Source organism: Bos javanicus, chromosome 15, assembly GCF_032452875.1.
Source record: "Bos javanicus breed banteng chromosome 15, ARS-OSU_banteng_1.0, whole genome shotgun sequence".
NCBI classification, from domain to species: domain Eukaryota; kingdom Metazoa; phylum Chordata; class Mammalia; order Artiodactyla; family Bovidae; genus Bos; species Bos javanicus.
The window spans coordinates 41,904,384-41,919,068 of record NC_083882.1 but is presented as its reverse complement, the minus strand read 5'-3'; the positions used below and the strand labels follow the sequence as shown (position 1 = coordinate 41,919,068).

The 14,685-nt window shown below is 39.7% G+C and overlaps 1 protein-coding gene across 3 annotated transcripts; it reads right to left on the bottom strand.

The window, feature by feature from the left end:
* Nucleotides 1–8,447: 8,447 nt before the first annotated feature.
* Nucleotides 8,448–13,632, bottom strand: ZBED5 (zinc finger BED-type containing 5). Of its 3 annotated transcripts, none has more exons than XM_061440794.1 (3): nucleotides 13,543–13,632; nucleotides 11,818–11,930; nucleotides 8,448–10,772 (listed from the first exon to the last, which is right to left on the bottom strand). In XM_061440794.1, exon 3 carries the CDS (start codon nucleotides 10,597–10,599, stop codon nucleotides 8,515–8,517), a length of 2,085 nt encoding a protein of 694 aa, XP_061296778.1. In that variant the 5' UTR covers nucleotides 10,600–10,772; nucleotides 11,818–11,930; nucleotides 13,543–13,632; the 3' UTR covers nucleotides 8,448–8,514. The 3 variants fall into 3 exon arrangements, with proteins under 3 accessions (XP_061296778.1, XP_061296777.1, XP_061296779.1); XM_061440793.1 differs by having other exon boundaries at nucleotides 8,448–10,740; XM_061440795.1 differs by having other exon boundaries at nucleotides 8,448–10,735.
* Between the last annotated feature and the right edge of the window lie 1,053 nt (nucleotides 13,633–14,685).

Below are 14,685 nucleotides of genomic sequence, written 5' to 3'. Positions count from 1 at the left end.
CTTGGAGATGGTAACCTAACCCCTATGCCCTTCTCCCCTTTGAGAACCACAATGCCTTCCCATCGTATTTGAAACAAAATCCAAACTCCTTACACTGCCTTTGAAACCCTAAATGGGGCTTTCCTGGTGGCTCAGACAGTAAAGACTCCACCAGCAATGTAGGAGACCTGGGTTCAATCCCAGGGTCAGGAAGATCCCCTGGAAAAGGGAATGGCAACCGACTCCAGTATTCTTGCCTGGGAAATCCCATGTATAGAGCAGACTGGAGGGCTAGTCCGTGGGGTTGCAAAGAGACTACATGATTGAGTGACTAACACTTTACCTTCAGTTCAGTTGCTCAGTCATGTCCGACTCTTTGCGACCCCATGAACCGCAGCCATTTCACCCTAAATAATTTGGTTTCTTCCTACCTCTGTGAAATTTTTACCACAACAACAGTGCTCTTTATTCCAGATGGTTAATCTTTCTATTCCTCAAACACACTGAGTTCTTTCAGTATCAGGGTGTTTGCACTTGCCTTCTCTCGATCTGGATTATTCTTTCCCCAATCTTAATCTGACTGGCTCCTTCTCAGCACTAAGGTTTTGGCTCAAAAGTCACATTCTCAAAGAGACCATCTCAGATTAACTCAGTTAACATTCTCCTTCATTAACCTGTTTTATTTACCTAGTAGCACTTAAAGTGGAGTTGCTCAGTCGTGTCCGACTCTTTGCGACCCCATGGACTGTAGCCTACCATGCTACTCCATCCATGGGATTTTCCAGGCAATAGTACTGGAGTGGGCTGCCATTTCCTTCTCCGGGGATCTTCCCAACCCAGGGATCGAACCCAGGTCTCCTGCATTGTAGACAGACGCTTTACCATCTGAGCCACCAGGGAAATCCTGGTAGCACTTAACAGTTAGTCTTTTCCACTAGAATGTAAATACTTTGAGAGTAATGACATCTTTACTCCTTTTTGTTTCTTAGTGTTTCTGTGGATTCTGACTAAATTTGATATTTCTTTCAGCATGTCTATGGACTTAATTTAGGAAGGTAGGAGTCAAATGTAAGCATTTATTTATTTTTAATCGGGGCATAACTGCTTTACAATGTTGTTGTTAGTTTCTGCTGTACAATGCAGTTAGTCAGCTATACACACACACACACACACTTATATCCCTTCCCTCCTGAACCTCCCTCTCCCACCCTCAACTCACCCATCTAGGTCATCACAGAGCACTGAGCTGAGACCACTGGACTATACCACAGGTTCCCATTAGCGATGTTTTACAAATGGTAGTATATTCACGTCAAACCTATCTCCCAATTCATCCCACCCAATCCCTTCCCCCTGGGTCCACACATCTGGTCTCTATGTTCACATCTCTGTTCCTGCTCTGGGACTAGATTGATCTGTACCATTTTTCTAGATTCCACATATTTGCATTAATATATGACATTTGTTTTTCTGACTTACTTCATTTTGTACAATAGACAAATGTAGGCAGTTAGATAACCACCTTAAACCTGAAGTCCCAGCTTGTTTGCGGAAAGGTTTATTTTGCTCAAAAGTATTTGTCAAGAAAGCCTTGTGAACTGTCATATAACAGATTTTGCTTTGTCAACACATAACTTTTCTGAGAAGTTAAAACCACCTTATAGGGCACTTGTTGACAACTTTGAAAGAAAATTATTTCTGGATGATCATTTCCCCTACAAAACATGTGACTTACCAAACCTTAAAAAGTTAAAAAAAAAAAAAACAACAACCTATCACATCTATCTTCAGCAAATTAAAGGCAAACTGAAGATGTTTTCAAGTTTAATTTCTAATTTGAATTATATACCAGATTCATTACTAGGCCAGCCTAAACTAATACATAAAATCCATTTATTACCAAGTTGTCCCATTAAGAGAAATGGCATTTGATAAAATCTCATAATGTTAGTTTCTGACTATAAAATATTACCAGTGCCAGAGTTTTGAGTGATAGCACTATGGTAGATGGCATAATAACCAGAGATCAGATTACTTGAGTTTGGGATGGAACTAATCATTGCAGCTAAGTTTATCAATAAATTCTGGCTTTATATTGTTTTCCCTTTAGACCACTATATTAGTTAAGAGGATTTTGTCTATAGTAATGGAAAACCCAATGTAAAGGGTCTTAAACAATAGAGTTTTATTGACCTAGGTAACAAAAAAATTAAAGGCAGGAAAGTGATCAAGTTTGGTTCCATCAGGGTTCTGATTTCTCACTTTTTTGGCTGTGCCCTCCTCTACGTATTGGCTTTATCCTCATGCTGGTAGCTAGAGAGTTGCAGCAATTCCAGGCCTCCCAAGCACACAGGATATTTATCTCTTCCTTAAGAGTGAGGAAGCATCTTTTGTCAAAGCCCCTGTAATACTGCTCTTCCCTTTCACTTGCTTGCATTGGGTCACAAGCTATTCCTGGGCCAATTTCTGTGGCCAGAGTAATAGTATGCCTCAATAGGCTTAGAGGCAGGTTCCCTGAACAATTTTTGTAAGAGCAATGGCATTACATTCACCGATATTTTTCAAATGATGGATTACAACCTAAGAATGGATCAAGAAATTAATCTTTTGAGTCCTCATTATTGAAAAAAATTAAATATATTTTCAACTACATTGCACATATGAAAGATTAGTACTGTTTTATGACACTTTGGTGTTTACACATACAGCTAGATTATAATGTAAAATCTGTTTTCTATTGTGAACTGGGGTGAAAAAAACTATTTTGAAACAAGTCCATACCTAAAGCTGAAGTGGGGTCAGCTTTTACTTAAGCATATGGATTATGTAGGGGAAAAGTAGATACCTGAAAGAAAATCAAGAGTACAATCTGGTAGAGAAAACAAAGATGCTGGGGATTAGTCAATAAATTCCACTGCAACCTGCCTGACGCATAAATTATTCCTTAAACTATATTAGATTCCTACATAGTCATCATAACCAAATATATTTTAGTTTTTCCAATGTTTTCTAAAAATTTCCCCTTCCAAAAAAAAAATTCATTTAGTAAGTATCCCACAATGGAGCAATTTATAAATTTCATCATTTGGTCATTGAAAAGCATTATAGTTTAAGATTCATTTAATAAGCTTGGTTTATGGGAATTCCCTGCTGGTCCAATGGTTAGGACTTGATGCTTTCAATGCTGGGGGCACAGGCTTGATCTCTGTCAAGGAACTAAGATCCTACAAGCCAAGTGGTTAGGCCAAAAAGAAAAAACCTTGTCTTAAACAACAAGGTCCTACCATCAAGCACAGGGAATTATATTCAATATCCCATGATAAACCATAATGGAAAAGAATGTGTGTATATGTGTATGTGTGTAACTGAGTCACTTTGCTGTACAGCAGAAATTGATGCAACACTGTAAATCAACTACACTTCAATTAAAAAAAAAAAAAAAAAAGCTTGGCTTCCAAGGGGAAAAAAACCTGTATTTCAAATACCTCAGCACATCTTTTCATCACTCTAATCTTTATTTAGGTTAAAATTTTTATCTTATTTGACGAGAACCTTAGAACTCATTCTAGTTCAACCCCTTTCATTAAGTGAAGCAACCAAAGCCAAGAGAAGATGAACTTAAGGCAGTTAATTAGTTGCAGAACACAAGTCTCTTGACAGCTGCTTTAGAATTCTTTCCATTGCACTAATTAACGGTGCAGTTATACCAACTTTAAAAAATTAAAGTAAATAACATATGTAGTTCCAGAGGTATCTAGATTTACACAGGTATGGATTCTTTCAGTTGTATGTGAGTTTATTTTGGAGAATAAAAAACTGCACTTTTAAGGAAATAGGGGAGCTTATTAAAGAAATGCTGCTCTAGGGAGTCAAAAGATATTTGTACTCCCATGTTCACAGTAGTATTATTCATAGTAGCCAAAGACAGATATAACCCAAATGTCCATTGATGGATGAATGGATAAAGAAAATGTGCACACACACACGGAATACTACTCAGCCTTAAAAAGAGCAAATTTTGACACATGCTACAACACAGTCAAACCTAGAAGACATTATAAGCAGAATGAAATCAGACAGACTTAAAAGGACAAATACTGCATGATTCCACTATGAGGTCCCAAGATTAGCCAAATTCACAGAGACAGAAAGTAAGAATGATGAGTGCTAGGGACTAGGGGAGGGGAATTGTGGGGAATCAGTATTATATGGGGACAGTTTCAGTATGGGAAAATGAAAAAGTTCCGGAGATGGATGATGGTGATGGTTGCACAACACTGTCAATGTCCTTAATGTCACTCAACTGTATACTTAAAAGTGCTTAAATTTTGTGTATATTTTCCTACAAAAAAAGAAACCTTGTATAGAGTAAAAAAAAAAACAAAAAACAAAAAGTTACTGCCTGATTTGAGACAAGGATTTTAAAGCTAATTTTCATAATGTTATAGTATGAATTACATTTCACCTTAATATTTGTACCTTTCAAGTTAGGGAATTCAATTCACTGAGCACTTACAGTATGATTAGAAATTTTCTAAACTCTATGAATGATCCAAAAGAATTCTAAGCTACAAGAGATTATAGTTTGTGTATTTATATAGTACACGTGTAGTACTCAGGTGGCTCAGTGGCAAAGAAGCCACCTGCCAATTCAGGAGACAAGGGTTCGATCCTTGGGTCGGGAAGATCCCCTAGTGAAGGAAATGGCAATTTATTCCAGTATTCTTGCCTGGGAAATCCCATGGACAGAGGAGCCTGGTGGGCTACAATCCATGGAGTTTGCTGCAAAAGAGACCAACACAACTTAACAACTGAACAACAACACGTGGTACTAGGGCAAGACTGACATAGGAAATGATCCTCCTTAAGAAATCCAGGCAGGTGGAAGGGCGGTAGGGAGGGAAGGGCTGGGAGTTTGGGATTAGCAGATACAAACTATTATGTATAGGATGAATAAACAAACAACAAGGCCCTATTGTATAGTACAGGAAACTATATTCAATACCCAGTGATAAATCATACTGGAAAAGAATATGAAAAAGATATATATATATAACTGAATCACTTTGCTGTATAGCAGAAATCAACACAACACTGTAAATCAACTAAACTTTAATAACATTTTTTAAAAAGACAAAAAAAAAAAGAAATCAAGGCAATTTCAATTACAGTTGACCTTTGAACAACATGGAGTCAGGGGTGCCAACCCTTTACAAAGTTGAAAATCTGCATATAATTTAGTCAGCCCTCTCTAGCCACAGATTTAACTAACCATGGATAGTGTAAATACTCTATAATTTACTACTGAAAAAAATCTGGGTATAAGCGGACCCAAGCAGTTTAAACCTGTGTTGTTCAAGGGTCAGCTGTACTTGAAACGTGTGACTCAAAAGTGGGATAATGTACATTTAATATTGTAACTATACCTCAATACAACAAAACAAAAAAGCCATAGAGATCCCTGATAATATCATCTAAACAGATCCAGTCATCCCTGAGGCTACTACAAACACTGACCAGTAAGTAAACTTTCTTAAGTTGATTTGGCCTTTCTTGGGCTGGGTAGCAGTGGAGGGTGTAGGGGGAGATGGAACAGCCCCAGGTGGGATCTAGTTCACCAGACAGGGATCAAGCCTGTGACCAATGCAGTGGAAGCATGGAGTCTTAATCACTGGACTGCCAAGGAAGTCCCTGATAAGTTTGATTTGGTTTCCTATAAATTACAATTGAGAGCCTTGTCTAATACAAAAAACAATTGTTGATATTTTAAGGAAAGTGTGGATCCAGTTAAATTAATTTCAGGAACTGGCAAAAAAAAAAAAAAATTGGGAAAGCCCTCTTGGGTTGGACACATTATGGGAACTTCACTGTTTTGTGCATAGGCAGGAAGGGTAGCTGTCATTTGAGGGTGCCATGTTATTTAGACCCTAAATATCTCTTTCAATATTAAGGAGAATGCCATCCATTTCTTCCTATGGTTTTCTCTTTTGTGTGAAGGGGTTTGTCAGGCTTCTCTCTAGTTCCAAACAGAGTTTCTAGCATCCAGAACCTAACAGGATACTGGCAGAAGGGCAAACAAAGGCCATTGGAGGCACAAAAGAAAGGGAATCTCAGTGCCCAAGACTTAATTTTGTCTACTTTGGTTGTATTTAAGGAAGGCTGATTCTGAAGGAGGCAGAGTTTAAACATAAAGGAAAAGAATCTTCTCTTTTGGGATTCAGTCATGGAACTTCAGTAGGTGAGAATACAGAAGTTGCTGTCTGGAACAAGCCTTGCCTATTATTCAACACATACAAGACCCACCTTTATGTAGAAAAGTTTATTCTCACTAGCTGTACACAGTACCCGCAGATTAGTCCTGATAGGTTATAGAGCAGGTAAGGAGTTGACATCAAGAACCAAGTTGGGTAGTGTTGGCACTAAACAGATCTAGTAGCAGTTAGCAGGGTCTCAAGTCAATAGACTTGGGCTTAAATGCAGAAAAGGAGACTCTCAGAGGAAGTGGTTAGGGATAAAGGATTAGAAAGTGAGAGGCCTTGTATCTCAAGAGGCTGACATCCTGGCCAGGTTACTTAAGCAGAGGCTTGGGTTCAGAAATCACACAGGGAGTCGCATTCTTCCACTTGAGGAACCAGCCAGATGGACACATGAAAGCATTATACATATTTCTTAAAATAGGGTACATTTAATTCTGAGATTAGTATGGCATGTGTGAGTAGTTAGGATGAATCTTTTTAGAGATTGAGTTTAGAGATTTTACTTCTATGCTACATATTTTTATATTAAAACAAGCAGTCATACTTTGATGTAGATGGCTATTTTGGATGAATTTAGAGAAGAAAACACAATGGATTTCAAAGAAAGGAGCACATTTTAGTAGGGAGATTTTAGCCATAATCCCAAGTCATTGTCTGATGCTCTTTGAAATGCAATGATGGCTAAAGTACTGCCAGAAAAGACCATTTTAAACTAAGTTCTGCTACTTATTGTGTGACCCTACGCAAATTTAAAAATTACCTAATCCCACAGGATTGTCATAAAGATTACTGATAACATAAAATCACCTCATTGAGTGACTGAAAGATAAATAAGTGCTTAATGATGTGACAAAGGAGAAAAGAACCTGGGCTAAAAATACTCAATCTTTCTGCCTCAGATTAGGTCAGGTCCTATAGCCTGGAGTGCTGTTGCGTTTTCACAGAGAATAAAAACTTAGACTGGAAGAGTCAGTGTGGAGTGAAGTTTGACTGGGACATGGTTGAGTATGGCAAGAACTAATGTTAAGTCACTTATCTGACTATCTACTGTTAGAAGATTTATACACATACTCATTTCATCTTACTAACTCTTCAGAGAAGGCAAAATTAAAATTTTACAAATGAGATAATAGGTTCAGGAAGGCTCAGACTGAGCAAAGTTGAAAAGCTAGTTAGGGAATTTCCTGGTAGTCCAGTGGTTAGGACTCTGAGCTCTCACTGTTGTGGGCCTGGGTTCAACCCTGTTCAGAGAACTAAAATCCCGTATCATGTTCTACCTTGAAAGGGGACTCCTCTTCCTCAAAATGGGAGATAAGTTTGAATAATTAAGATTAAATAAACAATGGCTATCTGTAGCTATCTAGTAGCCTACTACAGGAATAACACAAAATACTACTACAGGAATAACAAAAAATATTTAACCCTGAGTTGCTGACCTGAAAATATTTTTCATACTCCCTCCACCTCCCCTAGTATTCAGCTTGAATCAAAGCCCTGACATTCTCCAGTAACTTCTGCCTAATGGCCACACTAAATTCTAGGTAACTTAATAACTGAGGCAAGACCGCAGAGAGTAGTATCAAGACAAAAGAACAAACAAATACAGCTACCATATCCTATTCCATTTTTCACTGGTTCACTTTCACCAATGTTTTTTCCTTTATTTAGCCTCTACTTTAGCAAGGTCTTCTACCAGATAATGGAGACACAGAGCTGGATAAGACCACATAACAGCTCAGTCCAGTAACACTGGGAATTATGAGAACACCAAGAGGTTCACAGTTGAGACATACACAAAAAATAGATAAAGAGAATGCAAATACCAAAGATAAATTAAATCAATGGGTTGAAAAGCAAATAGGAGTTTTCCAGGAATCAAGGAGAAGGAATGGTTTTTTGACACTTGAAAGCATGAAACAGTGATATGGTTAGGCAAGAAGGTCCCTGTGACTGGAGAGCTACAGGGTGGCATGGTTAGAAAGACTGGCAGTGATGAGATCCTAAAAAGAAATGTCATGCTAAGGAACTGTAACTTTATCCTGTGAATCAATATTTCCCACAGCCATCACCATGGAACCCTTTGAAATTACAATGTGAAAAAGAATCACCAACAGTAGTACATGTTTAAATTTGTGATTCTTTACCTTTCTTAAAATCTAAAAAGTATAAAAAATTTGAATAATTTTATTTAAAACCCCAAGATACCATCAGTGAAGTAAATCATCTTTTATTTTCATCTTATATTTGGCTATCCAGAGGCATGCATAACCCTCCAACTTTAATGAGAACAATGTTTTTGTGTCTTTTTATCACATATTCGCTTAATATTAGGTGTAATGTTGCTAAGTCGGATCCGCATATGAGGTGCAGCATCAAGTCTTTTCCTGTATTTTGTTTTTGTGGCAGCATAATACGAAAAGCCTGTCTCACACAGGTGCATTGTAGCAAAAGGAAGAAGTACACGAACTGCACGCCGTGCAACACTTGGGTACTCCTGAATTAGGCTACTCCAAAAATCATTTAGTGAAAGTTCACTGAAACTTTGTTTCACTTGAGAATCAGATGTTAAATCAATCAGGCTTTCATAGTCCCGTGCTACTAATGAGGCTGGCTTAACAGTTACTGTAAATGGATTTCTAACCCAAGCATGAATGTCATTTGTTACAGGAAAATATTTTAACAGAGTAGAACGCAAACCCCTTAGGTGCTGCACAATGGCACTGCAAGTATCTTTATCAACTGTGGAATTAATTTCAGTCAAAAAGTCACTGAGTGTAGGGAAACAATCAAAGTTTTCTTCTTCGACGGATGAGGCCCAAAATTCCAATTTTCTTAACAAAGATGACATTTTATCAAATACTGTAAAAACTGTCACATTTTTTCCTTGCATTGACAGATTAACCTCATTTAATTTAGTAAAAATATCTGCAAGATATGCAAGTCTTAGCAGCCAAGATGAATTCGTTAAACAATCAGACAGTCGAAAAGCAGAATCCATGAAAACCAACAGTTCACGACGAAGCTCAAAAAGTCTCACAAGAACTTTACCTCGGGAAAGCCACCTTACCTCTGTATTTAGAAGAAGTGCTGTATGCTGGGCACCCATTTCTTCACATAAAATTTTTAGTAGTCTGGATTGATGTGGTCGAGCTTTAATATAATTGATGATTTGTACTGCCTGATCTAGCACATTTTTCAGAGACGTAGGCATTGTTTTAACTGCTAGTGCATGTCTATATAATAGGCAGTGACTACTGGTGCTTTCGGGAGCCACATATTTTATCAAGGTGACAGCCTCAGCAATTTTCCCATCCATTGCCCTAGAAGCATCACTACAAACATCAACACATTTTTCCCATTCAATTTCATGTTTCTGCATAAAACTGTTGATGCAGTTGAAAATTTCTTCACCAGTGGCATTACTTTGCAAAGATTCACATAACAGTAGGTCTTCCTCAATAGACTTATTAAACCTGTAACGAACAAACACAAGCAGCACAGCAAGTCCTGAAACATCAGCCGATTCATCTAGTTGCAGTGAAAACCCATCACAAATTTTCAGTCTACAAACAAGTTCCTCTTCAATGTCAGCAGCTAGATCCTTAATTCGACGAGCAACGGTACTGTTTGATAGTTGTACTGCATCTATTTTTTTACTATACTGTTCGTCAAACATCCGCATCACAACATCTTTTGCACAAGGCTTGATAAGCAATTCTCCAATAGTATGAGCCTCTCCACTCAGGGCTATATGGTAACTTACATTGTATGATGCTTCTGTAGCACTTTCATTATCTGTATTGACAATTTTAGGTGTTGGGGGTTTATTATTTTCAGGTGAATCAAGATGTTGCTTGAAAAAACTTATGTCTTTGTCTTTATATGCAGCATGTTTAGTTTCCAAATGTCTTCGAAGCTTACTAGGGGCCAAAGAGCTATTTGATAAAATTTTCTTACATAATACACACTGAGCATGAGGTGCATCTCTATTTCCAAAGTAAGTAAATCCAAAAGACAAATAACTTTCATCATATTTTCTTCTTTTTGGTTTCTTACTAAAAGTAGTTATTTTGTTGGAATTGGATATAAATTTGACCCTGGAAAGCTCACCTTCTGAATTTTTAGAAACTGAAGGCTGCAAATGCTCATCTTCACTTTGTAATATTCCAACCTTTTGATCATGTGATTCAGACACAATTTGATAACAAAAAGATTCTACTTCTTGTTTAAGACTTCCTTGTTTCAGTAACAGATCCATAGGCAATGAATTTGTGGTACAAAACATGGTTAATTTAGTATAAACATTGAGTATCACAAATGTGTTGACATTATAAGACAGGATACATAGAAAATGAGCAATCATCAAAGAGATGATATATAGCAACACATCAGTTAATTTGTAAATGCTGCCTATGCATCAATGCGCAGATGGAACATCACACGTTCATGTATCAGGTGATCTCTCATTCGACTTCCTGGTGCTCTCGGGTATGGCACACCTTTTCTTAAAGGTAGATTATCACATAAAAATAAAAGCTATAGAAATGAGTTTAGTAGTCTTAAACTTATATTTTAAAATAAATTATAAAGAAAAAACTATTGTTAGCATTTATCTTTTTCTCACAATGCTCATTAACTTAGATAACATTAATACTCTATAAAACATAGTTTGGGAACCACTGGACCAAGAAATAATAAAGAGCTGATAAGTGTATTTTTAAGGAAGCGATCTTGAGGTCCCATGGCAGAGTTGGCCAATTTTCCCCATAAAGTACCACATGATAAATATTTTTTACTTGATGGGCCATGTGGTCTCTATTGCAACTACTCAACTCTGTAGTTGGAGAATGGCAGCAGCCATAGACAATACGTTAGAAGGGCACAGCTGTGTTTCAATAAATCTCTATTTCCAAAAACAGGCAGCATGGGGCCATAATTTACCCACTGTATACCCTTTCACTGTATACAGTATCTTGGAATCTGAGCTTTCTGATGCCTACTGCCATTAGATACACTCATTGTTGACACTGCTACACGTCTTAATTCTTCTTTCAGGGCTCACAACTATTCTGACGAGCTACTTCAAAAACACACAAACAGCTCAAAGTTTTGCAAGACACAGAATTCTGTTATATCTAAATACTGTGTTAACACTGAAAAATAAACTGTAACCCCAAAATTAGCTACTATTTCTTTGGACTTAAAATTACATAAATATTTATATTATCCTAAATTAGACTCATTCAAAGTAATACATATATTTTACTAAGTACTCAGCATCCTATTATTCTTTAGGTGAAGGCTTAACAAGGACCTAAAGAAAACATAAACTCTCATTTTAATAGGTTTATTCCTCATACAATACTTTTTAAAAAGCATCATAAAATGGAATGGTAATGCAAATTTTAGGACTTCTAAAGAATACCAACTTTATAAGGTAAGGCATTCAAATTTAGTGTCTATCTAAATGTAGTTACTTTTGATTTAAACTTTATGATTTGGCTACAGAGTAACCTTTGGATTCTTATATTAGATCCTGAATCAAAAGGGTTTTCCCATTAACAGCTAGAGGGTAAGATACCTGAAATGAGGAGCACTCTCTTCTGCAATCACTTTCCACCTTGGAAGCTTGAAATGCAGACTCTTCAAAAAAATAAAATTAAGGGAAAGGGTAGAAGGGGAGTAACCAAAAGCCTAGAATGAGAAAAGTTAAAATTAGACACTGTAAAAATAGAACTAACTACAAACCTCTAAGATGACCAATCTTTACAATTTATTTTAGAGCCAGGCAGTGCAAATGATTCTTCACTGAAATGCAGATCTTAGACTGAAATAGAAGATGTCTAACATAATAAAAGTGCTAATATTTTATCCTATTTAATACTCTGGTAATTTCATTGTTTTGAAATGCTTCCCCATCCATTGACTTCATAGAAAGACATAAAACTCTCAGAAACTAAACCTAACTTTTTCAAGTACAGCCACAACTTAATGTCTCTAAAACTAAGCATTTTAAGTAATCTAAAATGGAATTATACACGGAAAGGTTACAAGAACTATGCCTTGTTATAACAATTGAGCTCTTTTCTCAATAACCAAGATCCTTAAAGTTACTAACATTCACTGAGTGATCATTGTTTACTAAGTGCCAGTAACTGCTAAATCCCTCATAGATGAGCTCATTTAATCCTTAAAACGAATTTGAGAGTTAGGGACTATTATTAATAATCCTTTAAGGATGAACAAATGGGAGCTTAAGTCCCCTGCTAAGTTAACGCATCTGTGAAGAACTAAGAACAATACCCAGAAAGTTCGACTGCAGAGCCCACGTGCCTAGTCATTGCTTGTGTGTCCCCAAATACTCTTAATTTCACAAGCACTAAAAATCTGGGACCAGGAGTTGGATGGTGCACAGAGAAATGAATGATCTATACAATGGGTTATTACTGCCAGAAAGTCGAGGGTCTCAAACTGGCAGCAGAATGCCGTACACCTTCATTATTGGCAGCAAAAGAGCCGACTGTTCTATCACAGTCCTGAATGGGCCTTAGTTGCAGAGAGCTTCGTGGAGTCAATGGGTGACCTAAAAGTTTACAATCCCTCTCCCTTGCTACTAGGGACAGACACAACGGAGTGATGAGCTTTGTTTTCAGGAAGGAGGACCTAATCTCCACCTTTTCAGAGGTGCTCTCCTGAATCTCTCGAGGACAAAGAGCCTGGACTCCCTAAAGAGTAGAGTTTCTATTTGACTCCCTGAAAAGGAGCGGGGGAACCCTCATCTTTTGTCTCTTCTGGCTAAACTGACAGGTAACACCATCCAATCACCCCCTCCCTCGGATGGTTCCTGCTCTGAACAATACCCTTGGGGCAGAAGGGCTGGGGAGGAGTGCAGACTGTTCAAAAAGCTGAGGCAGGAAGTGGGCACGGACACCCCATCGAGTACCTAAGTGCTTTTTAAAACGGTCACTTCGAAGGGCTGCCCAGCCAGCTATATCCCTCGGCTCCTCCTTGTCACAGGTGCGCACTGCCAGCCACAGCTGGGGCTGGCTTCCTGTGGGAATCCACCCTCGCCTACGCAACTCCTCTCGCGTCCCCGGGCTAACAACCACAGGAAACCGTCTCAGAACCCGACACTATCTTTCTCTCTCATCTCCATCAGCGATGAAGAGAATGGTCTCTGCTGCGGCTGGGCTGCAGAGCAGCGCCGCGGTCCCCAGCAGAGCCGGCGCCCGCCATTTTACAAAGCTCACGGCAGCGGCCATTTCAGAGCGCACCACTCAGCCGCCACGGCGGCTCTGCTCCTCACCTTCACCGAGGCCTGAACGGGGTCAAGAGCCAGTCGTCGCGGACTGGAAGGGGGAGGGGGTAGGGAGGAAGGGAGAAAATGAAAAACAAAACAGAGGGAGGAAGGATTCGGGGGGCCGGGCGATGCTCTCAGCTCAGGGGTATCGCCTATGCCACCTCCATAGACATCCGATTCGCGGCTGGCGCGGTCGCTTGTCTGAAGATAAATTTAGCACACTAGGGCACCCCCACTTACAGTCTCCACAAGCGACTTTGCCGCCGCCCAATCAGCGCCAGAATTGCTCCCCGCCACCTATCCGCGCTGAGCAGTGGGGCGGGACCAAAGGAAAGGACCAAGGTCGGTTGAGGAGCGGGCCAGCAGCGGCAGCTGCTATCGCTCTGAATTAGGGCGTTCGCTTGAGGCTGAGCTAATACCCGACGAGAAGCGATAGTTTTCAAATTTCCCTGGGTTCGAGTAGCCCGGGCATTTGTTTACAATGCAGAGTCCTGGGTGCTGCGAGATAGCATTTGTGATCCTGTAGCGCTGGATTGACTTCGAGAAACCTGAGTGCCCTTATGCAGTAGGGCTCAGCCCCGGTGTTGATTTGAGTGCATTTGCAGAGCCTCGGCTGCTGGTCCTTTCACGCGCTCTTTGTTCCCGGAGCCGCACCCCAAGCCCAGGTTGCGCAACCGCCTTCTCTTTTCCTTGTTTTCCCACTGGAATCCGGGCAGAAAACGCCCTCTCTCTTCCCCGCCCCTCCCAGAAGCAGGCGTGTCGGGGGCCCCTAGTGGGCCGAGCTGAGAGCTGAGCGTCATGTCTCCGGGGCGCTGCTCTCTCCAGAGCTCCCTGGTGACCCCAGATGGGGTCGGGATCCACGTGTAGGAATATGTAGGGATGGCGGCGTCTCAGCAGTGTCAGTGGAAAAGAGTCCGCTTGCTGTGTCTTTGCACCCTCCGCTAGTGGCTCCATCCCCGAGGAACGCCCAGCGCTCTAGAACACTGATAGCTGCTGCTGCTGCTGCTGAGTCGCTTTAGTTGTGTCCGACTCTGTGCAACCCCATAGACGGCAGCCCACCAGGCTCCCCCGACCCTACTTCGGGTGTTTTAAGCTTAGTTCTCCTATCCCCCTCCCCTGTTTTTAAAAACAACACAGCAAAAGGCTTCG